This window comes from Stegodyphus dumicola, chromosome 12 (genome assembly GCF_044657685.1).
Source record: "Stegodyphus dumicola isolate Sdum_Otavi_A_Nest chromosome 12, ASM4465768v1".
NCBI lineage: Eukaryota > Metazoa > Arthropoda > Arachnida > Araneae > Eresidae > Stegodyphus > Stegodyphus dumicola.
In genome coordinates this window covers 87,491,968-87,517,830 of record NC_140779.1, presented here as the reverse complement: position 1 = coordinate 87,517,830, position 25,863 = coordinate 87,491,968, and the positions used below count along the sequence as shown (strand labels likewise).

The following is a 25,863-nucleotide window of genomic DNA, read 5'->3' as shown; positions in this document are numbered from 1 at the left end:
CCATGAACGCCATAAAAACCAAACATCGGTCGCGTTTAACAGATGAACATTTAATTTCGTGTTTACGCATTGCAATAAGCTCGTGCCAGCCACAATATGATAAACTCGTCGCAGATATACAGTGCCAAATTTCAACTAAACGAAATGAATAGGATGGTCAATTTTTGATATATGAATACTTTGATTATTTTCGTCAGTAAATTTTTATTTTGTAAATATTAAGTTTTTTAGAAAAATTAGATAATTTACCATTTGTTCTTGTTACCGAAAATAAATATATAAACATGTACGTTACGTTAATTTATCTCTGCCATTGGTAGACCGCCTACGATTTTTTAAATGTGGAGTAGACCACAGATCCCAAAAGTTTGGCCACCCCTGCTATACATAATACTGAACCACATATCTCATGACTGAAAATATCAGCATCACCAACTTGCACAAATGTAAGAAAAAATTGGGAAATTCCTAATCGTGTCTGACTACTAACTTTATTAACCAAATGTAGTTCATTAAAGATTTCACTTCAAATAATAAAGTGAACCGTTATGTGTTAACCGAACATAAATCTATTTTGTGACGCTTAGTAAGAAGGGATGTGATAAATCGCGAAATTTTTAAATTTTAATGATATTTCTTGGTTATGCGATGATTACCGATAGTAATCTATTGGCACCTTTTTTAACAACAAAATTTAATTTTCTGATTATCGGCTGGTATTGTTAGGCAGTCGCTCTGGAAACAGTATAAAACAACTTGTTATTCTCTGAAGCTTGTCTCTGCGTTCGCATGAACTCTGATAACAACTGATGACAAGTTGTGCAATATAACCGCTCATTCTTCATTTTACCGTTCCAACCTCGCGTTCCACTGTTTGCCTCAGTCTGCAGATCAAAGTTAGTATTGGAATAAAAAAAGGTCTGTATTAGCTAAGAGCAGAAAGAGCATTAACAAGAAATATAATGGAAATATCATCTCCGTAAAAGAATTCGGAACAGCTTTCTAGGCTTGCCAAACGTGAGTAAGAATCAAAATCATGGATGGTGTATTTCGCGATGTTAATCAACAAATACTAGTAAAAGCATTACCTATAATAATTTTAAAACTCTTTAAGTAATTTTCAGTTTCGACAAGGTTCCTAAAATCGTGATTGGAGAAATCGAAATTCACATGGATGCAATAAATTAATTTCTCGTGATGCGAATTTTCTTATTCTTACACTTGCTCTTGAAGATGTTAAAAATTAACTTGCATGCATTTGACGTGACGCCCCATAATGGAGAGAAAGTAAAATGTACGATTCCCATAAATACATTGTTATATTATTACCTCTTTTTTCCATTATATTACAAAAATGATTTTAAGCACTAAGTTTAATTTTGTGCAATTTTTCTTTCACAATTTTTTTAATTTTGTAGAGACAGTACTGCACCGTTGGTACATTTTTGTATCTTTTCATACATTTTGCACATTCATTGCTTTAAAATCCTCTACTTTGCTTTATTAGTTGTAGTAATTAAAAGTTGAAAAATTAATTAGTATATGATTTTTATGTACACTAACATTTTTTCCTCGTGGCTTGGTGCAAAGAGCTTAATGTAAAATATATTCCATTTAAATAGATCAGTTATATTGTTTTTTACTTGCATTTAATGATTAAGAAAACTACAAAAAGAAAATTAAATCACATAATAGTTTTCAAGGGTCGAAATTAGTTTGAATTTGAATACCTAAGTTAAAAACTCTTGTGAGTTTCGTACTTTGCTTTTAAGCTCCTACAATATAGTTATTGTAACATCTAAGAACTCACCAGAGTGCATGCTATCAAAATAATAGGGGCCGTTGTTCCCAAAACTGTGGCAGTCATTGCTTGACTTTCTGGAAATAATCCCATCTGAAAAAAAAAAATCATAAAAATTAAACATCAGATTATAAATTTTTTTGGAAAGTTGTATCTAAAACAGGTTAAAACAGGTTTTATATTTGGTTAAACTATTTTGTTTTCCATTTCAGCAACATTTATCAGAGCAACAGATTACTTAAATTATGTTAATAAGTATCATAACAGTCATCTGTAAAAGTATATGGGTAAATAGGTACCTTATTTACTCATATACTGTACGTTGTAAATATTACTGTACCTTGTTTAGCATTTTAGGCTTAATTCCTAAAGTCCCGATGCCTTATCATGAACATATTGGGATATAAAAAATATATAACATTATTATGTCTATATGAAATTATTTATAGATTTTGCAAGTATATCAAACTAGTTTTTCCAATAAAAAATAAGAGAAAAATAATTAATCCGTCTTTTAAAAATTATATTATTATTATAGCATTGTTAATACTAAAATACAAATGGTGTGGTGAAATATATACTTTACATAAATTATTTTTTGTTATCCAGATTAAAAGCAATTTCTCAGCATACTCTTATGCCTCGGATTCTTTATTTGGAAATCGATTCCACTTTCAACGATTCCCTTCGCAACGTTAACCGGTTTAATAGCGTCGTTAGTTTTTACAATCGCAGATACCGTCGTTTCCGGTATACGCTACGCAGCAGCCAAATCCTGAATAAGCATGCTGTAAGATCATGTTTCCAACAACCTCTTTTTTCATCTCCACGGCGATCCTAACCAGTTTCTTCGTGCTTTGCCATAATCAAATAAACCGAACCAAACCTTGCTTGATTCTTCATATTGACTTTCGTAAAACGCATTATTAACGAATTTAGAAAACATTTAATAAAAATCACACACACATTCACGTGAAAATGCAGAGTTACAGCGCAGGTTGTTTACTGAATACATCAACAGCTATATTGATGCATGGGCAGTAGTAACATTACCTAGAAATAAGTAAACAAGAGTAATGCACGTAGTCGTTACGCATTGAGCTCGAGTGGTATTCCAAACAAATTATGGCATCCCAATCAAAAATCTTCCCTTCCAAAGGCGATGCGCAAATATATCAAGTCTGACTTACATTGGTGTGCAAAAATTAAGGACGAGACGGTTTTTTCAATATAACTTTGTACAAAAGCTTTCCAAATCAACACATTTAATACCGTAAGATCCCCAATACGTAAGGACATGAGTAATGTAAGCAACACTTACTAAAAGACAAATCAGAGGGATAAAAAGAAGCTTTATTGAAAACGTAGCATGGAGCGCAATGCGACTGAAGGCCGAAACATCCCTGTGATGGGTGTCCAGCAAGAAACATCCGGTCTTTAATAGGGGATATGATCTCCCCTGACTGCTAGGCAGGTTTCACAGCGTCTGCCCATGCTGAGAATGAGGGTGTCAATGAGTTGTTGAGGCATTGCTGCCCATTCGTCTTGCAGCGCCAATCGAAGCTCCGGAATCGTTACTGGTGGTAAGGTACGAGCTGCCAAGCGTCTGCCTAGAAAATCCCATACATGCTCGATGGGATTGAGATACGGAGATCGTGCCGGCCAATCCATACGTTCAATATCCTCATTCTCTAAGAGCTGTTCGGCAGCTACTGTGCGATGACATGGTGCATTGTCGTCCATGAAAAGGAACTGCGGACCCATAGCGCCTCTAAAAAGACGCACATATGGAAGAAGAATCTCGTTATAATAATGGGTCCCGTTGACTGAACCTGCGTCGAAGATGTGAAGGTCTGTACGACTACCAAGCATGATGCCTCCCCAAACGAGAACACCGCCACCTCCATACCTGTCCTTTTCAATGATGTTCGAGGGATGATTGCGGCTTCCCCGCTCTCTCCAGATGAGTATGCGATGAGAATCGCTACTCAGACTGAATCTGCTCTCATCTGTAAATAGTACTGGTCCCCATTCATTGTCTCTCCAATTCCGGTGTTCCCGGCACCAAAGAGAACGCCTTCTCCGATGGGCAGGCGTTAGAGGTACACACTGTACAGGGCGTCATGCAAACAGACCACCACCATGCAGTCTTCTGGCCACGGTAAAACGCGATGTCGGTCGTCCAGTCGCCTGTGTCATGTGTCTAGCGATTTCACCCGCTGTCTGCCACCTGTTTCTTCTGGCCTGTAAGGCAATATACCGGTCATCTGCGGGTGTGGTTCCTCGTGGACGACCACTACTAAACCCCCGGATAGCTGTTCCTGTAGTTTGAAATTGTCTCCAAAGTCGTGAAACGATGCTGTGAACAATTCCGAACTCTGCAGCCACACTTGTCACTCTGCGGCCTTCCTCCAACTTCCCAATGATTCGACCTCGGGTAAAAGCATCCAGATGTCGTCTAACAGATTGATTATTCGCCATTTCTCGCTGAGGAAGCAACTCGGTGTGATTTTAACTGCTATACGGCGTGCAATCTCTTTGCCAGAAATACTGATCTTACACCGACAACATGCCTTATACTACTCAGACACTCCCCCATTACGTCTACCTGCATATCTGCGCATTTGCTACCGTACATCACCTTACTTAATCTCCTGATTGGTCTTTCTGTCCGCTCTGCCTCTTCGTTCAGCTGATATGCTAATTTTTCGACTTCGTCCTTAATTTTTGCACACCAGTGTATTTCGAAGCGAACAAAATACCAAGGTATAATAAATAAAACAGTTAAAAATGAGCAACTGAAATTAAATGAAACAGAGAAATGAAATTATAAATACATGAATGAATTAAATACAAGTAAATAATAAAGCGATGAGAAAAATTAAACGAATTTTAAATAAACGGAATGCGACACAATTTATAATATTAATGCTGAGGGGGTAATTAATGTAAAGGGAAACCATAATTTTCCCCGGTTTAGCGTAAATCTGGATTTTTCTTTGGAACGTCTTTCAACAAAGAAATCTCTAGATGGATGATAATCCTGATGTGCTTTTCTTAAGTATCCAGTTCAAAGCGGAAAAAATAAGTTCATTTAAGATAAGCGAAATACTTCTTTTCATCAAAGATTTCATGAAAATTATTTGCCTTCCTAGCTATAAATGGAAATTTTTTCAATGGAGAGTTTAAATGCAGGAACACTTAAATGAAGCATTAAAATTGTTCAGAATAACTATAAAAATTCTGATGTAGGCAATCAATCGTTGCACGCCCATGTATTATTCCTTACTGAACTTTGATTTTCCCTTTTTAAGGATGTTTCTGTGAGGTTTTCTGAAAATCTGTTTAGTTTTTATAAAATCTTTTAGTTTCACTGCAAAGTAAACGAGTTCTGGTCACCTAGAAGCGAATTAATTTGCTAAATGAAACAACGAAACCTGGTTTTTTAATTCCTGTCGAATGATGTGGCTCCATGGCTGATTTCATGCTTACCTTATTTACGACTTAAATACAAGCTAATTTCCCTCAGAAAATCTTTTACAAATGCATCCCCCGGTACTATTTTGCAGTTTACATATAAACAACCAATAAACAAGTACACTACGTAGTACTAACTATTTATTCTGTAACTATGGCCATGTAAATAAAATGCTTGAACTCAAATTTACACTGCAAGTTCAGTCACGAATGCATTAAAGGATCAACAACAAAACGTTTAAGGGGGAAAATATTGTTACATACGGTTAATAAAATTTATTCTTATCAAAAGAAATACAGTTAAACTTCAAACTACTAAAAGGTTAAAATAAAACGCAATGCAAAGCGTATCTAAAGAGAAAGCTAATTCAGATATCTCAGTTCATACGAAACTAAACAACTCGCAACAATAACCAAACAACTAAACTCAGACGCTCTGTCTCCGACCTTTTAGAGTTTTCAACCGGTCGCGAGAAATTTCTAACACTTTCTGCTTCTCCATATTTCTGGAAAGCAATAAGAGGATAGAATTAAGATTATACAGCTAACATAGTGGTCAATTACATCTATTCAGTTTCAATACAAATTACCGAGATAACTATTTACTCAATGTTAAATGCACGTGCTCCTGTATTCTTACTTTTCCGGCATAGCTTTCTCATAAAATTTGTCTCGCGATGCATTGCACGGGGAAATACAACAATTTTAATTATAATTCTACTAAAATTAACTATCTAAGTACAAAATGCATCACAATATTTTTTATCTCTCAATGTCATAAGCCCAGTAAATGACCTGTAAATTTCAAAAAATATTTTACATGCTATGAGCAATGTTTATATGCACTTTGCAAATTTAGCACGCACATTAACGAAATATGATAGTTTCTTTTAAAACTGCTAGTTTTTCGCGTGTTTTGTCCTTATAACATGCAGTTTTCGACTACATTTAACGAAACTGGTAGACTTAAGATAATTTACAGAAAAATTTCAGCCGGTGACAATTTAGAGAAATATTGACAATATGGTAATTAATTTCTCAAATTAATTAGATTATAATGGATTTGACACAAAATATCACTTTCTTAATTTAACTTTTCTTCATGTTAACGTTAAGTATGTAGTTTTTATGCTCAAACCTATTTTTCCGTTCCTTGTACAGATCATTACTACTAAAAACGTTCTTCTTCTTCTTTTTTTACGCATAATAATTGAATAGCTCACATACAGCAAAGGATGTGCCAAATAAATTTAAAAAATGCGATTTGTAAAACATTTCTTAACCATAAATATGAGACAGTTTCCCTTACAAAATCGTCTAAGAAATCATCCCTCTCATTAGGCACCCTTGCGGTTAAACTGTAAAAACAAGCAAAATTATTTCCGTCTTATCCGACAATTTCCACCCTTTTTCTAAGGGCTTTTTAATCGAACACGGCATTCAGCCCTCATGAATATTCCATTTTCTAAAGAATCAACTTTCCATTAGTCGGCAGTTTAACAGTTCGTGTCATTTCCTTTGAGAAAGTGAGGCACTAAATCAATGGCTAAAAAGTAATTTTTCAAAAAGGCAACGTAATTAATAAAGAAAGCCATGAGTGTTACAGAATTTTCTGCTACAATTCCCAACGAAGAAATGACAGAATCCATCTCATTTTTGGTTCAATTGAAATTAGCAAAATCCTTTCAGAGAGTAAGAATTACCAAAGCCGGGACACATTTGAATTTAAGTCTATATAATAATTGAAATGGAATACTTACTGAAAACAGGACTAGAACAACAGTTACACCAGTAAGAAGGAAAACAATCGTTGTTATACTTGTACCAATCCATAGAGAAAGCTTATGTCTTCTCTCCTGAAATTATAACATAGGAAGGATTCATTGCACCCCACATACAAAATAGTTAACAGAATCATGATACTAACATTAGCAGACAAATTTATTCATTTATTAAATCAATGTGAATTTCTGTCTCCAGTAAATTTCATTAAAAAGTGCGATAACGTTATATAAAGTGTTGAGAACGTTAGATGAAACAAATTACAGCTGAAATGATTTTGGTATACCGCTTCGTTCAGGAGATAAAATGATTCTGGAAAAGGCTTTCATTTCTATTCGTAATTATGACTGACATTTTGATTCAAATTGTTGGTGAACAAACTAAACTGCAAGCAAAAAGTTAATGAAAGATGCACGCATATCAGATAACAAGCCATGACACATTCATTATTACGTACTGTTAAATACGCAGTATGTATTGCTTTATATTAAAGACAATACAGAAACAGGTGCGACACAGCTATCGCGTTGCCGTAAATTGCCAACCGTTGACTTGCGAACGGCATTGGATTCTTGGATTATGGGCTTTCTAAATATACTTAAAGATTCCTTAATGCAGTCTTTCGAAGGCTGTCGATAGCTTGATAGGAATCTTCTTTGAATGTGGGTTACAGCTGATTTCATACGGCGCATAAGAAGCGATAACTTCTTAGCCATCATAAAGAATAAGTCATGAGTATCCCTCATTCGTTCAACAGAAAAGGCCATCACAAGAATTTGAATTCCTTTATCTCCTGAACGAAATGACCTACTGAAGCCATTCCGCTGGCACTTTGTTTCATCTATCCCCTTCCCCAAATACGCCACATAATGCTGTCGCCCTTTTTCTGCGACACCCTTAGTAAATCTAGAATCTCTTAAAATTTCGGAATCTACATATATAAAGAAGAAAGTATGTTTGTTTGTTCGCTAATAGCTCAGTCACTACTATAGCTATCGTCATCAAACTTTCTACAATTCTTTTCTGGGTCCTGGAAAAGGACGACGTCCACTTTTTACTAAAAAAAAAAGCTAAAATCAGAGATATTAAATAAAAATGCTTAAAACGCTGATTTTCGCCCTCATTTTTACGAGTGGCAACAATCTCGCACGCTGGAGATAAAAATCTGCTTTATTTCGCAAAGCGGTGCCACTGTTCGCTTTCAGATCGTAGAGTTTGTTAATAGCAAATTCTTAAGTTTTACAATCAAATAAAAATAGCATTGCCAAGCATTAAGTACGTTATTCCCGATTTCAAAAAATCGTGGGAAGCCATTTCGGCTACTCTCATGTTCTAATCAGCCGAAATATTGATTAAAAACTCTGAAGACACTAATTTTCGGGCTCATTTTCCCGAGTCTCGCTCGTTGGTGTTGGTGTATTTAATTATGGCAAAGCACACTAGGGCTATCTGTCTAAGGGGAGGGATGCCTTCGTGGAGGACTTTCTAAGGGAAACTGGCTCGTATACACGTTACACATGGGGAAAACCACGAAAACACCCATGCAGCCAGCCCGTTCTCGGAATTCGAACCTCGGACCGAACTACCAGTCTTCAGCGACTTTACCGCTCGGCCGCTGGTGGGCCTCGCTCGTTGGAGATAAAATGCTTTATTTCGAAAAGTGTTGCTACTGCTCACTTTCAAATCGTAGAGTTTGTTAATCAAAAATTTGTAAGTTTTACAAAATCTATATATATAAAGAAAAATGTCTCTTTGTGCGTTTGTTTGTTTGTTCGCGTTATTGATTTCTGATCACTTGTGATCAATTTTTTGCCACATTTAATGGACTAAAATTGAATATAGGCGAAATATTGGATGGAACTTGACTTTTTACGACCATTTTATTAGAAAGACGAAAATCATTAAAAACTGCGTGCCATTGTTGCTGATATGAGAGAGAATTAGTTTATTTTTCTATAGAAATTTTTTATGTGGGTTACATATAGCATCAGACTGAAAAATGTATGACTATGAATCGTATTTTTTGCATCGTTATTAGAGAAGGATTACAGCGGCATGGTCGTGTCTGTTGTTAGGTACATTACTCACAGTCTAACTTAACTGGCATCGGGTACTTCCGCTAGTTGAACTATAAATTAAATAGTAAATTATAAGTTTTAATATAAATTAAGTTGATCTGAAATATCGTAATATTCAAAGACGTGAATATTAAATTCAGTTTTCTGCTTTTGTACGTTAAAACCTTTCTTCCAATGTTATTAAAATTAATTTAAAAAATAGTCATGCATTAAGGAAGTCTTATATTCAGAGTCGACTTCAGAATACCTAGAACTGATGCCATCGCATCTGGCAACGGAATTTAAGAGCCATACAGACGATACCGGGCGGCAAAAGTGTAGCAACGGTTCAGCTTGCATTTAAAAATATTCCTCGCCAATAAATAAATAAATAAAAAGAATTGAAAAAACTAGAGACTAAAAATAGCACTTTTTAACTAAAGAAATATTATTCCTTGGAATCAAGCAGTCAAACCAGAATAGCTTTTTATGGCGATGACCTAATGCAAGCGTTTTATAAAATTAAGACAAACTAATCGACATACACATCTGTGATCTTGCTCATTTAGAGATCACGTGCAATGAAGCGATTATTAAAGAAAAAGAACAATCTTTTCTTCTTTCCACATTGAAAAATTTTTTAAGTTTATTTTATCAGGAAAATGAAATTCAACGAACTTGGTCCATTACTTACTGTGAATGTACATAATTTGAACTTCAAACGAGCAAACATACATAAAACACTGAACAGAATGTACAACACTCAAATCAGAGCATGAAGGTAAAAACGATTAACGTATTCAAAGTGACGTACTTGACACTATAACGAGTAAGTAAATAGCATTCATAGCTTTCTCGAAAACAGGCTCGCTCTTTCAAATAAAACGTTTAGATTTTTTAGAAGAATCTTTCAGTTTAACAATAGATCATGAATTTTCGAAATTTCAGAACATTTTGCTACTCAGAAATGAGTTCAATTTGTGACATTTAGTGAATTATGAATAAAATAAAGTTTAGTTTTATTTATTAGTATAATTTAAGGTTTAGTTTATCACAAGAATTTCTCATTTCTAAAGCTGGCCGTTGTCAATGAAGTCTGTAATTCTTGATTAACCCTGCGACTTCGGCTTCATTTTGCGTCATAGTAATCTTTCACAATCTTTAACACTAAGAAATCTTTGAGTTTAACAGTAAGATTTCCGAAGATTAAATTAGACTTAATTATAACAAACAAGAAAATTCGTTATTTTGAGGAGCTGGATATTCTAATATGAGTGAAACATTTTAATAACAATTTTAAATTTTTCAAATATTTAATTTTAAAAAAACGATAAAAATGAAAATTAACATTGTAACCTACATTAAAATCCAACGCTTTTTATGCATATATTAAACTGTATAAAAAAAATATCAATGGAGAGAATAACTACAGTGTCAGGCAACTGATTTCTAAGTGTGCACTAAATCTTTGATTAGGGAAATCATGAAGTAAAATAACTTTAAGAAATAAGAAATTAAATATTCATTTTTGTATAACAGCATTGATGATACATTTATGAAGAATAATAAAAATTATTAGCTTTTTTATAAAAGCAAATCCGGTGGCTGTTATAATGGCAGAATAAAAAGCCCGCCTATGACAGTTAATACCTACAAAGATATTTAGACATAATCTGTTTATTTAAAGAAAACTATTATTGTCAAAAAACAGAGAGTTGATTCAGAAATACTATTTATCTATTTCTTCTGATAAGTTTTTTAATTACCCTAACCTTAACTATCAAGACTGTGATAAAGATAAAATCATACAGTGCTTGAAATAAATTTTGCCTGCCACAGAATAACAAGTGAAAAACATTTGCAGTCATATATAAGAGACGTAATGAATATTCGACAGAAATGAATCACTTACATCCTTCACTCCACGGATGAGACCACGACTGATTACTATATAAAATATAGCGTAGCAGGCAACGAAAAATGCAACTAGTTTGGAATCTAAAAGTATAAACCATATTTATCATAATAAAAATTCATATAGCAATGTAAATATAGCAGTAGCAATATAAGGTAATAGCAATAAAGTCGCTGGCAGTAGACACTAAAAAATTTGAGCGGATGAAACAAAATAATTTTATGAAATACAGAAAACAATTTTTAAGTTCTTGAATAATTTATTGAATAATATTGTAAATTTATTGTATAATATTTTGAAATCGTGTTACCAAATTTTTCTTTGTTTCATAGAATGCATAAATTTTAGTTAGATCGATTTAATCGATTAAAATTCTTAAACGTTATGTTGTCCAGCAGTGGCCGAGTGGTAAAATCGCTGAACACTGGCAGTTCCGACCTGGGTTCGAATCTAGGCGAACAGGCTGGCCGCATAGGCGTTTTCGTGGTTTTTCCGATGTGCAACGTGTATACGAGCCAGTGTCCCTTGGAAAGTCCTCCACGAAGGCATCCCTCCCCTTAGGCAGAAGCCCAGTCCGTTTTGCCATAATAAACTAAACCAAACTAAACGTTATATTAGTTGGTTAATTAAAGCAAGTTATTTAGTCATAAAGAAATTATGCTTTCGTCGAGGATTTCCTTGCATGATACACAGAAAAAAAAGACGAGAACTCCAGCAGTCTCTTGGTACTAAAGCCAGGGCAAACTAATGGTATTCCACTGCTTTAACAATTCGTTCAGTAACAAGCGTTATTCGTTAGAATATACTGGGGGATTAAAACATATCCGGCAAAAATGTAAAGGCGGTTATGGGGGGGACCGAAATCAGCATATATTTAATGGAATGTGTGCACAGAAATATCGCGTTGATGTGATACAAGAACGAAGTTGAGGGGCATAAAAGTGTTTTGCTAAGTCATCAGGCGTAGATCGAGAGTTTTGAACGGTATGCATCGCCGACATGCATTATACCTATGGGATTGCGAACAGAAACTGAGTAGTTGTTCAAAGGATATAGACGGGAATCATTCTCTGTATATCCTTTGAGTAACCGTTCCGTTTTAGTTACAGGCTTATAGATAAAATTGAATACCGGTGAATTCCGTTCTCCTCAAAATTCGCATGGGTAATGATGATTTACGCTAGCAGAATATCTTTTATTTACTGCTCAACAGCGCCCTGTATTATCTCGATGAGACATTTCTCCATATCCATTCCACAATCTACTTATTTCGGTCCCCTCGATCTGACTTTGAACTGATTACTAGTTCGAAACCAAAAGTTCTAATCCCATGTAAGTCTTGCCACAGTATGACCATCCAAAAAAAAAAGGTTTCACATAATTCATGCAAAAAAGTACATACTTCTTATTTGCTTTGTTTTCTCTACCTTTGGAGAATTTAATATGCTGTGTTAGCATTATCGATGAGCTAAACATAAAAATATGAAATTGGCCTATTTCCGATAAATATAGAAAGAAAAAGGAAATGGACTTATCTCAGTGTAATTATAATTAAACTCAATTTTTAGTTACCTATATGTTTTATTTATATATCAATATTTTACATTTTCATATGGTGTTTATATATAGTAAATACTTCGTTTATTTAACATGCTAACTATACGCAAGTATCGTTCTCTATTAAGATCTTCATTGCTGTTTCCTTCAGTAAGATTAAAAAAAGTTCAAAGCAAATGGCATCATGAAGTAAGAACAGTCTGTTTGTACATTTCAAGATTTAACATCACTAATTATTTTAATACAGCCTCACTGAAATTTATTCACTAGAAAACTTTATTGAAAGCCCAACCAGTATTCCACCTTTAGTGTCTTAATATATCTTTCTGGAACTTCACCGTCATCTAAACTCTTTTCAGAATGGTTTCTGTTCTAGTCTGAAGATATTTGATTTCTAAGCACGAGAACTAAACATTATCGTCTCTGTTTATCTTTTCAAATTATGTTATTTGTAGCAAATTAAGATTTATTAAAATATTTCATGATCATTTTAATTTTATTTCTTTCTAATGAAATAAAAAGACGAAGGCACAGAAATTCATTGCTTTAGTGACTAAATTTAGATTTACATATTTAGGTAGAATAAAGGATGAATAGGAAGAGCATGTGTTAATCAAGAAATATAAGAAAGCAATTTCGGTGTTAAATATAATCATCTTCTACTCTTTACGTGAGGTCATACGTGCAACCCTCTTATGTAATTTTCATTTCTGTTTCTCAAAAGGAAAAAAAGAAGTATATATTGTGGCAAAATTACCAGAACACTAAAAATTTATAAAAAGAATTAAATTTAGTACGAATGTCCTAGTAGTGGCCACCGTGCCCAGCTGTATCTGCAACCTGGACAACGTTTCCGGTGAAGGAATGTCTAAATGATTAATGAGTTTTTGCCATAATTTTTAATAAATGCTTAACTAGCAAGTGTCCGATCCCTGGAGTTAAAAAAATTGCTTTAAATATTATTTACATCAATTTTTCTTCATATTAGACATACAAACAGTTTTTATACTATCCTAGGCCGACAAGTCTGTTGCATTATAGGACATTGTATATGGCTCATTTAAAAATGGAAATAATGGTCACATCTAGAAAATTTTCCACGCATATTTCAATAACTAAATTTCACTAATTTGGATAAGTGTTATTAAACAATCTTAAACGTAAAGACTGAGCACGTTTCGATAGATTTATGTGATATTCATTCAGTAGTAGCAAAATGTTTTCATCTGCATGATAATACAGTTGCTCCCAAAAGTGTTCGTACACTTACGAGCTTCGTGAAATATTGCTTTATTCATTAATTAAAATTAATATTTGAGAATGAGAATTTTTTAATAACATACATAAATTTCTCTTAGCAAAACTACATTAATTATTTTATCGACACAGAAAAACTTTTTTAGAGGCAAAATCAGTTATAAAAAAGTAACATAAAAGTTACCTCACAAAAGTCTTCTCGTGTTCTTTAAAGAAAGCTATACATATTAGTAAATATTGTAGTATTTCTGTTAGTATTTTGTAAGATATCCTGAAGGATTTATGACAGCTTTCAGACGTCTGGGCATAGAGTTCCCCAGTTTGTTTTTTAATTATCTGCTTCATAATTCCTCCATTCTTCCATCATTGCCATTTTTAGTTCGCTTTTCAATTTGATACCGTGTCTTCTTCCTCTAACCTCTAATTCTCTCCAAACGTGCTCTGTCAGGTTTAATCTGGCGACTAAGGTGGTGTTTTCAGAATTTGCGGATAATTATAAATACACCTTAAGACAGGGATACGAAGGAAAGGCTTTTCTACGGGAAACTGACCTCACATACACGTTACGCATGGAGAAAACTACGAAAGCGCCCATGCAGTCAGCCCGTTCACGGAATTCGAACCTCAGACCGAACTAGCAGTGTTCAGCGACTTCACCTTTCGGCCACTGATGAGCCGGTGCATCACAAGGTGGTGGTGTATTTAATTGTAGAAAACGCACACTAGGGCTATCTGCCTAAGGGGAGGGATGTCTTCGTGGAGGACTTTCTAAGGGAAACTGGCTCGGTGCATCACAGGGAGCAACCGATTAACATACACGTGAAGAGGTACAATACAATTACATTCAAGCCTTAGCAGGAGTCGAAGCCACGCCTTTGATTTCGAATTTAAAGAAATACATTGCTCTACCAACTTTATTGTCCAGGACGGCCTGAAAAATATTTTACATGATTAGTAGTAAAAAAAAATCTTTCTAAATAGAGTATGCAGTCAAGATTAGAAATGTCGTATTTTCTTATGCTGATCAAGATTGTAAAAAACTGAAAAATGACGAACCATATATCCAGACACATTTTATAATTAGATCTCACTGACATGTTGCACGATTTAAGGCAAAGCGCATCATAATTTTATATTAAATTAACACTTATAGCAATTTGTTGTACAGAAAATACTTTTTTAAAAGAAAATTCAAAACTGGCAAAACTGATAATGAAAAATGCCACACAGAAAATTTCAAGCGAAGATCTTACTTGCTTTAAGCCCAAGGGATCTTTATACAAGAGACAGACGGTCAGACTTAATGCTTTTCTTATTATGTGGTTTGCAAGACAAAAGACACTTCCCCATGTGTAACTTGAATATGAGCTAGTTCCTTTTACAAAGTTCTCCACGAAGGCAATCCTCCCTTTGAGCAAATTGATGTCCTGAGCTTTTTCTTATTTAATTAAACAATCAAATGAAATATAATTTTCCACTAATTCGGTTTCATTGATACTTATAGCAGGGATGCGTTCGAAAAGAATTTGCCTGACGTGTGGGAAATTCGCACATTTTCTTTAGTAGCATAAAGAAATTAAATACTACAGTCAAATCTTAATAAATCGCATCAGCTTATTAACCGGATTGCAGGCTAATCAGGCTTTGTCTGAAATAAAATTGTTTATTTATTGCATAATAATGGGAAAATAAAAATATATTCTTAAGAAAAATAAATTTAGTGTACAACTCTTAATTTTTTTGCTTCCCATCGACTAGCATCTAAATAAAGGGCTAATGCAAACAAAAGCAAAAGCATTCTGTATTGAAGTGTGCCCATATTTTGAATGCTGATTCAATTTATGTAACCGAATGAATTCATTTTCCAAATTAAATTGCTTAAAAATACGGGTAAATTCTGAAACGGTATTTTTTTTTTCTTTTAACTATAATATTGGTTTTTCCGATTTATGTCATCTTTGTATTAGAGTTTGTAAACTGATAGCTTCATTTTAAGATTCTATAAAATCTGTTATAATTCTTAACGCTTCAAAAACTTGGGACGTTTTAAGACATTCCGTGCAGGATAAATGAAATTGGAACATCATCAGAGAATAATTTGATCAATACAATAAAAGCAGTCTTAATATGTTAGACACTACAACGCTAAAAAGCAAGTCAGCTAAAAAGCCAAACGATGCTATATTGAAATACGCTTTACACAGCTTTTAAGAAAAATCTCTTGTTAATTATAATAGTGCTTCATGTGTTCACAATTATCAACTAGGTACTATACATTGAATATACTGCATAATATTTGAAAAAAAAATATTATTAAGAAGGTTTTGTTTCTATATTGCTGTTCGTTAAGCAGCTATAATGTTAACGATAAATTAAGGATATTATGTTATGTTTAACGATAACTGTAAATTCGATATTGTCAATCACGTGGAAGATAAATTAGATCTTCGTGTCGTGTAATAGAAACAAACATCTTCCAGATCTTCGTGGGATACGTGGTATGTTAGCGTAATGTAACGCAACTGCCGCGCAAAATTTGAACATACTCATCAAAAGGCGGTTCTACCCAAGGTTAATTCACTATAAGCTTTGATCTTCTCGATCAAGGTCAACCTGCTTGGTGACGTCAACGTCCATCTCCAAAGCAAAGTTTTTTCCTCTTCTATGAGCAAAGTGACGTTACTGAGCCTAAGAGATATTACTATTTCAGCGTCGGAAAGAGAAAGGTTTGACCGTAAAACAACATAAACATTAAATGTCTACTGACCTTAATCCTACCTTCAAAACAGAAAATCTGGGCAAGTAAGGGCAAATACAGTTCATTTTTATAACCTTTACTGTTTTCCCCACTGAAATGTCTGTCCTGTGCTGAGTAAAGTACTGGAGTCTGTTTCTTGAATAAATTATATATTTTGCTAATTAGAGGATATATCCAAAGAATTAATACTGGAATCTGTTTTGTTGTGGAAACTACATATTTTGCTAATTATAAGATCTATCCAGACGTATCCATACAAAATGATCCCAGGAAAACTTTTCAAAATAGCAAATATTTCAGTGGTCTAACTAAAAATAGATAAGCACTTACCATTTTAACAAAAATTTGTCTCCTTTGCTGCGGTTCCTGAAGGTCTATTGAGTGACTACATACTTCAAACCACCCCAAAATTTCGAGACATAACATCTGTTTTAAACGAATTTTATGCGTTTATCGACACGGTTGTAGTGAAAGCAAACTTTGATACAGCGAATTTATTACCTAGCAAATGCTATATTTTTATTGTTTATATTCATGCAGTTGAAGAGAAAAATAATAAAAAGTGTTGTGCTAAATTTCAACAATCAATTTTGTTGCATTAAATTGAGCAAACAATTCTGTGGTTTTGAAAGGAAGCTAAGAACACTTCTTTGAGCCAAAACAAGGAAACGTTTTAAAATTCTCTACTTTTCGTATCTTCAATAACTGACTACTATCCTTTTCACGATTTTCTTTAGTTTGTGCCAACTTTGACGAAAACCCACTACAGAACTCAGGCCATCATTGAACTCAAGCATTAGCAAAATTCAAACCTTTTAGGAAGTTTGCAGTGATTAGGAAAATTTTTATTGAAATCTGATATATTTTAATCTCTTTAAATCGTAGAATTATCTTTATTGTTCTTCGAGATTCCCTCTGATTTTTTTATTTGGCTATATTTTATTTAGACATTTTCGTATCCAAAAACCTGAAAATCTTAAGCCACTCGTACAAATGCATTCCAAAGGAAAGAATTAGTACAAAACTGAGATTAGTTCTGCTGTTCTGCGTTTGATGCTTCATAAAGCGTAGGTTTCTAAGAAGTAATGTTATTTGAAACTGAACAGTTTTAAAAAACTCCTGTAGAATTCTCATATTCAAAATATATATTTTATGTGCCCGCATTCACTCATGCTTTAAGTTCAGTATTTTCTGCTTAAACAAGTTTCTCATGTATAGCATTTCTCCACATGGGAAAATAATTCCTCACAATCTTTCTTATTAAAGTAGTTTTGACCTAAATTATTTTCATTTTTGTTTAAAATTTTTACTTTTTAACTTACTCGAGAAAAAAAGCACATAGTTAAGTAAACATGTTCACATAGTTATTTCACATACTTTTGCAAGAATATGTACAATAGACACGTGAATGGTCAGTTCACTTTTCAAGAGCATCAAATAGTTCTCAGATTCACAGTGTACCGAAAAAGAGTTTAATCTTCATCAAATATATTTTCTCAGGGATGCCGTATTAATGTTTCTGAGATCAAAAATCATTTTTCTGTTAGAAAGCTGTCTCGCTTCAAAAAGCAGCCAGTTAGCTGAATGTATGGAAACAATCAAACGTTTATTTTTACATTCAAAAATTTCAAAGACAGAATCCACCTCACAACAGCTAAACAAGAAATTTACGAAACTTAATGTAATTTCGTCTTAAAGAATTTATCCTTTTGAAATAGGCATCTTAACAGTATTTGAATAAATAAGATCATTTACCTTTATTTTATAATTATTTAATATTCATAGCTTTCTTTCTCAAGCACTGAGTGGTGCATGAGGTTTCCATGTTTTTTTCCCATGTATTATCGTTTAAAAAAAATACATATCAGAGGTGCTACAGCCCTAGTGGGCCACGGCCTGCAATGCCCCGAAATCTGCTTTCTTGACCTTGAGCCCCGGAGTGCGTCAGCATATGCCCTGGGCAAGTGGTCAGCTTGTCGCAGTACCCCCCGGTTTTTAGTCCCCAAGCGAACTTGGTACTCATTTTATCGACCAACTCAAGGGATTAAAATCTGAATCAACCTTGCCCAGCCCGGGGATCGAACCCCGAACCTGTGGTGCAGCTGCGCTACGTGCTAGCCACTGCGCCATCAGACTTCATGTGTTATGGTTTGGTTTGGTTTAATTCATTATGGTAAAGCACACTAGGGCTATCTGCCTAAGGGAAGGGATGCCTTATGGAGAACCTTTCTAATGGAAACTGGCTCACATACACGCTACACATGGGGAAACCCTCGAAAACACTTATGCAGCCAACACATTAGCCTGGAATCGAAACCAGGTCGGAACTACTCATGTTCAGCGTTTTCACCGCTAGGCCGCTGGTGGAGCCCTATGTATTACGTAAATACGAGTGGCTTTCCTAGAAAATACTGCACATAGCAAGTAGGCTGAGACTCATTGACTAAGCATGTAAGTGACTCATTGTAGTACAATGTCTTAATTTAATCCTTCGAAAAGTTTTTGACACTTTACAATAAATTATCCAAATCACAATAGGCATCTGCAAGTTGGAAGGAGAAAAACAGAACGGTACTTACGTATTAACGCAACCAGGCCAAAATTCGCATAAATTGCCAAATTTGGCGACCCTACTTACGGAAACCCTACGTGTTATACGTAGTTTTGTAAAAAGAGCATGTGGAGATTCACAAAATTTTCCTGCATTTTCGTGCAAATTTTTGTAATTTATGAGAAAATAGCAGTGTACATGGATAAAGTCAAGAGTGCGCAATGCCATTTTTTGTGCAATTCTGGGATGTTTTTTTAAGTAAAAATAAGTCGACGTGTACATGGTTACATGGCGAATACGGTTTTCAATCAGTGCTAAAAGCAATAGCCAAAAGATTTCCGCCGAAAAAATAATTCTGCAACTTATTCAAATTCGAAACCGTTTAATTGCTATTTTATATTTTAAAACAAAATAATATAAAAAACTGTATTAAAAATTATCTGTAATTAATAAATGTACATTTTCTTTCTATTCATACTTTTTTACTCAAACTTACAAATAGCGCCAACCTGGTTGCGATAATACGTAAGTACCAACAGAATTTTTTCGTTATAGGACCGAATGCGCCAAATTGTTCTTTATAGAAAGATATATGAGCAAGTTTGATAACGTTGGCTACAATACGTACTGTAGTCATCGGTTCATTTTGTTAAAAAGATTTTTTCTGAACATAAAAAAAAAAATACATGCACCTTAGGTTAATTACTGCAGTAAGCTAAGACAGGAATAGAAAGTAAAAACATTTGATTGCCAATGTTTACTGTGTAAGAAAAACATTTTTAAAAGATAACAACAAAACATCTCATTTAATGATGACTGAGCAGCTAGATTCCCAGACACAGCTTTGTTTGGCGCATGTATCATTGCTTACAAAACTGTTTGGCGCATAGTACCTTGTAAACAGAAACAAAAAAAAAAAAAAATTAAGAAGGACGCAAAAACGACAGTTTATAATAACTTCTGCTGATATGAATACCCAAGGTGTAGTTAATTCGATCTGCAATTAAGAAATCTGAGAAATTTTTATTTTAAAAATAGGGAAATGTACCTCATCAGGTTATATCAGTATATAAGTATCCAGCTGCTACCCATATGAGAGATTGAAAATTTGAAATGCGTTTTAAAAATATCAGAATACTGCCTTCCATGTATAAGATTCATATACTTATATAAAAAAAGAACAAATCTCGAAAATATTTTTAAGTCAAAATTTTGATCATAAATCAATTAGTATGGCGGAAAAGTGCTTCTCATAAAACATCATGGAAGTTATTTTTTTTACTTAATTTCGTTTTTTGTTCATTAACAGGCATTAAGATTGCTATAAAAGCTATCAAAATTGTGGTAAAAAGTCTTACGTGAAAGTTTGGGTAGCAGGTAAATCAGTTCCGTTGCAGTAAATGATATGAGAATTTTGCACTGAGATAACGTTTTAAGATAAATTTGCTTATATTCATGTGAAACATAAGTCAGATATACCATAAAAGCCTGTCGCATTTAGAACATTTGCCGGAAACAATACCTGATGCGAACTACCAGTACTCAGCCTTGTTTTTTTTTAGTCATTTGGCCATTGATATGCATGAACAATAATTACAAGAACGAAATACCATCTAAAGACAAAGCGATAAACACTTGTTCTTAACCACATGACCTATTCATTCCGAAAGAATTTTCATGGAGAATTTCTTAATGGAAAATAGTTTCACACAAATGAAACCGCAAAACGCCCGAGCAGTCAGTCTACACACCGGGATTCGAATTCCAGTCGAATTACCGGAATTTATCGGTTTAAATTACGTGACCGGCCCACCAGCTCCCAAGCGGAAAAAGCTGTTGAAGCTGGTAGTTTGATTCGGCGTTTGAGTCCCTGCGAACGGGCTGGTTGCATGGGTGTTTTCGAGGTTTTCACCATGTGTATAGGGTGGATACGAACCAGTTTCCTTTAAAAAGACCTTCACAGGGATTCCCTTAAGGAAAGTAAAATCTGGTGATTGGATTATATCCATCATAGGAAGCACCTACTTGCCTAAGAATAGGGATCGTTGAGGGCTTTTTAAAAGAAACCGCCTCCTATTCAAGTTATGCATGGAAAAATGCAGCTAGCCTGTTCCCGAGGTTTAATCCCGAGTCCGTGTTCACTGATTTCCCGCTCGACTGCTATTGAATTGTATTAAGAAAATTAACACTAAATGCTTTTATAAATATCGCATATAAATTCCATTTTATTCTTCTGTTTCGCGTTTAAGCTGATTCAGATAATTATTTTATGAGCTGCAACTTTTGAACTTCAATCATTTTTAGGCTGTTATTTTTTCTTTATTCTAATTTATTTAATTTAAATTTCTAATTTCTAAACATGAGATTAAAAAACTTACGATTAAAAGACCGAAAATTTGAGATTAAAATTATTTATTACGAGGAAATTAAAAACATTTTGTAGTTTCCTTTACAAACGTTCTACTTGTTTACAATAATTTTATACGCATGACCCAATGGGAAAACGTCTTTAATGTTGATAAGTTCTGTGCCTAGGTATCTAGCACATTTTGCATGCAATATGATTTTTAAGGAACTCAGTTGCTTATTATTTTTAATTAACTTAGTTATTATTTTTCATTTATTTACATTAGTTTTGATTGCATAATTTATAATTAAACTTGCTTGTTGAAATTATCATTCAACTTGTTTGTGAAATGTTTTGCTTAACTTGAGTTTAGCAGCATATTCTAGGTTATTTAATAAATGTAAGAAACATAAAAATACAGTTTACCTACCATTGCAAATAATGGATAATAAGGTGAGTATGTTATGAAACATTAGCTGTAAATTAAGCCTATAGCTGTTTAAAAACAAAAACTTACGGCCATCATCTTTTTGAGAAGTTCTAAAGAACACGCAGAATGCAAGAGCGCACGCTATCATGGAAATAACCTGAAACGGATAACACTTTTAAATATTGGTGTAAATTCTAGTACTTTGTGAAACAAAATTCAGTATCTTATTAAATATATTATTGTCAAACCAGTTTTTAAAGCTATGTCTGAAATTCGGGTTCCTAAAATATTTATAAACCAATTCATAACAACAACAAAAAAAAAAAAAAAAAAAAAAAGATTCGTAACACCTTGAAAATATTTTTTCTAAAGGTTTTTCTTTTGATTTTAGTTGTTACTATTCGTAAGGTAGTCGAATACTTTAATGAAAGGATTTTAAGAGAAGTTTTTTTTTTTCTTAATGATCATTATATGAAAAATATAGCACATATGACTACTCTCATCAAATTTCTGAAAAATACAATACATATAGCATAGATCTGATCATTTAAATTAAAAGCAAACTGAAGTGATTCACATTTAAACCACTTAAGCCTTCGAAGCTTCAAGCTCAGAAATTAACTGATTTATGAAAAAATAGAAATAATCACGACAAAAACACAAGCACATGTATTTGGTTTTATTTTTAAAGCCTATAAAATTATATTTAATCTTTTGAGGACTGCAGTTTTGAAGACAAATTTTCAAAATGCCCCTTTAGAGAAATATTTTGATAAAATATTTAATTTCTTTTAAAAAATCTATGTTTGATTTAAAAAATATTAAACTATTTTAATAATTCGAAAAGTATGTAAAAAAGCTAATTCATTCATTTTAAACATGTATTACTAATTATTTTGTAATTCATTAATGATTAATTTATCTAACTTAGAAATTTTCAGCATCAAAAGCATTAAACATTCATAAAAGCAGACGATTACGATGTACTGTATGGAAAAATGAAAACATTTAACAACGCAACATTTGTTTGCGTTGTTCTTTTCTCAAATACAAAGATACAAGTCTGGAATCATTTAAAACTTCTTTCACAGCTGATATTTGGACTGTTCATCTTTGCAGTCCTTTGACACTATGAGATACAGCATTGAAAATTAAAACTGGTCATTTCACCTGCGATCTTTCGTAAATTGTGATTTAATACAGGCCTTTCCTACTTTGATTACGTCGGCTGTAATTCCGAAATTACCATTAAAATAACCTAAATTTTGGCTCAAAACTAATTTTCGGATAAAACTATTTATTCATTGCAATAAATCTGAAACAACAAAGAAGGAAAATGTTTGGTGTTTGAGTTCTGAAAATCGGATGCTGATACAGGTTAAAATTTCCAGATTGTCCAGAAAAGCCAAATAATTTGTGAGTGCTTGTTAACTTTCAAACACTAATGTGAAAAATAAAACTGGAGAAAAACAACAATTAACAAAATATAACCATTTGTACCATTTTCTTGATATACTACAGTTTAAATAATAGTATGTATTAAATCTACAACGTACGATTATCCAGAACGGAATCCCACTTAAAAGTGATGAAAGTGAACCTGCTTGAATTATAAAAACAATAAATGCATCAACACTGCGAATATTGGAAAACGCGAAATTTTTATTAAATTGCCATCATTAATAACCTCCTATCTTTGTAAATAATATAATCGTAAAACAATATGCGAATTAATTAAAATTAACACCAGATATATAGCAGTTACAAAACGAAAATAAATCGAATAATCTGTTATTTTTAAATATAGCGAAGCCAAACTTTATAAGGTAGTTGGTCATATGAATCACTTGATTACGCATGTTTATGATGTTTTTGTATATTTAAGCATGCAAATTTATTGTTAAGCGTATAGTAGAAATAACAACTTTTATTCGTTATGAAACACTGGTGATTAACAAAGCCCTTTTGAAAGGAAACGTAGGTAAATTACCAAAATTCAAAACTTCTGATTAAAATATCAAAAATCTTAAATCTAGTCTGTTACAAGTTACACAAATTGATCTATCTATGTTACATAAAAAAGCTTTCTTTAGGAGGACGAATTCCTATCACGAAGAGGTTTGTTCAATTCATTTTGACATTAATTAGATCACTTCGTTGTTTGCAAGTACTCAATCGACCACTTCGAATATTTTCGCTATCACTGGCTTTGAAAATTGAAAGTTGATACTTAAGAACCTAAACATTAAACCAGACGGAAAAAATTTGTTTCAGTATAAAAGCTATGATACTTTAATTCGGCTGAGTTACACGCTGATTTTTACCTATGTTACAAGCCAATTTACACCACAGCGTGAAATTTCTTATGATTAAGAAATATAAGATGAATTAGATTTGTACTCACCGAAGTAAAATTACCAACAACAATACTTCCCTCTTTCAGTTTCCAGCATATAAAAAATCGTTCATGTTGTGGCATATTCTTTAAAAATCTTTGTCGATGGAAGCAACGCTATGAGCGGCTTTTATGTTAAATTTGTTTTTTAATGCACAAGAGCAGAATGTTTCTCATAAGGACTATGCCACTTCATTTCAGTTTCTTGGAAGATTTTGATACTATCGATATGTATTCATTTTTATATTGTTACGTCAAGCATACTTCAAACTTATGGCCTACATTTTATAATGGGAAAGACCTTGAAATTGAGATGATATACAGAATATTTCCAAATTATTTTTAGAATTTCAATTCCTTATTAAATCTATGCGAACTAAGACAGCAAAATTTTATATTTTATGCATGTAATACCATTTCAATATTAATTTCATTTGTGCTCAAAAGATTTCTTTCAGGTACCACCCCTATATGATTCATAACTCGTGATAGCTACTCCATACGAAAATAGCTAAGTAGGCATGATTTACAGAGAAGATGTAAAATACATGCAAGTTTCAAACAACGTCCATACAAAATATTGAAGACATCCACTATTTATTCCGTGGTTTTCCCCATGTGTAACATGTTAATACGAGCTACTTCTGCCTAGAAATTCCTCCACGAAAGCATCCCTCCCTTCTGTGTATTGTCTTAGGGGGAACATGTAAATAATAATAATAATAACCCGCTATTCAGGCATTTCAGTATGTTACCTTCGCGAAACTTTTATTGAGACTGGTAAGAGCGTTTCATAAAAATGTTCAGCTACACATTTGTTGCAAACACTAATTAACTGTTACCCTTTTCACTATCGCTTAACTTGCTAAAGCTCTTTCCATGAAGCATATTACCAATTTCCATATATTTCTTTTGTTATTCATATATCGAAGGTCTGCTTTCTTCAGTATGTTGTGCTTGAATTTGTAAGCCTGGTTCATCTTTATGAGATGATATTAGATGCACAATAAGCAATCTTGTTCCGTTTAAGATTTGAGGAAGGTCAACACTGTAAAGATAATTTTGGAATACCTGTAATTTCGTAATATCGATCTTACAAATTATCTTAAAATTTTGTGTTACTTCAAAGAGAAAATTATTACAAAAGGATTGAAGTTCAAAACATTATTACTGTAGACAAACAGGAAATTTTCTTTGTAGGATACAAGAACTTATTTTTGTAGAATGGAAGATGCATCTGTAGAATAGTGATAATTTCTATGAGGTAGCTATCTTAGAACTATCATTTTCCTTTTCTGTCGTAAGATGTATAATCCGAGCTTTGTTGCTAGGTAGCCAAACTCTGCTATGTCACAAAATATGGTTTAAGGACTTTTCCTAACAGTTCTAAGTTTTCAACTTTATGCCATGATATAAGAAACGACCCATCACTGCGCAGCAAACACTAAATGACATTCGATCGACGATTTCGCTGATTCAGCTACACATTTACGCATGCGCAATTTTGTCGTTCCTGATTGGCTTCGACGTGAACCC

At 33.3% G+C, this 25,863-nt stretch overlaps 1 protein-coding gene across 1 annotated transcript in view; it reads right to left on the bottom strand.

Moving 5' to 3' along the window:
- The window catches only part of LOC118196118 (uncharacterized), a 40,519-nt gene extending 16,023 nt beyond the window's left edge, over positions 1–24,496 (bottom strand). Inside the window, exons 1-5 of the mRNA XM_035367521.2 lie at positions 24,337–24,496; positions 22,020–22,089; positions 11,030–11,115; positions 7,039–7,134; positions 1,811–1,894 (exon numbers count right to left, since the gene is read on the bottom strand). Of these exons, the coding sequence (XP_035223412.1) occupies positions 1,811–1,894; positions 7,039–7,134; positions 11,030–11,115; positions 22,020–22,089; positions 24,337–24,411 (411 nt within the window). The 5' untranslated portion in view covers positions 24,412–24,496. The remainder of the gene's footprint in view (positions 1–1,810; positions 1,895–7,038; positions 7,135–11,029; positions 11,116–22,019; positions 22,090–24,336) is intronic.
- Positions 24,497–25,863: the final 1,367 nt, after the last annotated feature.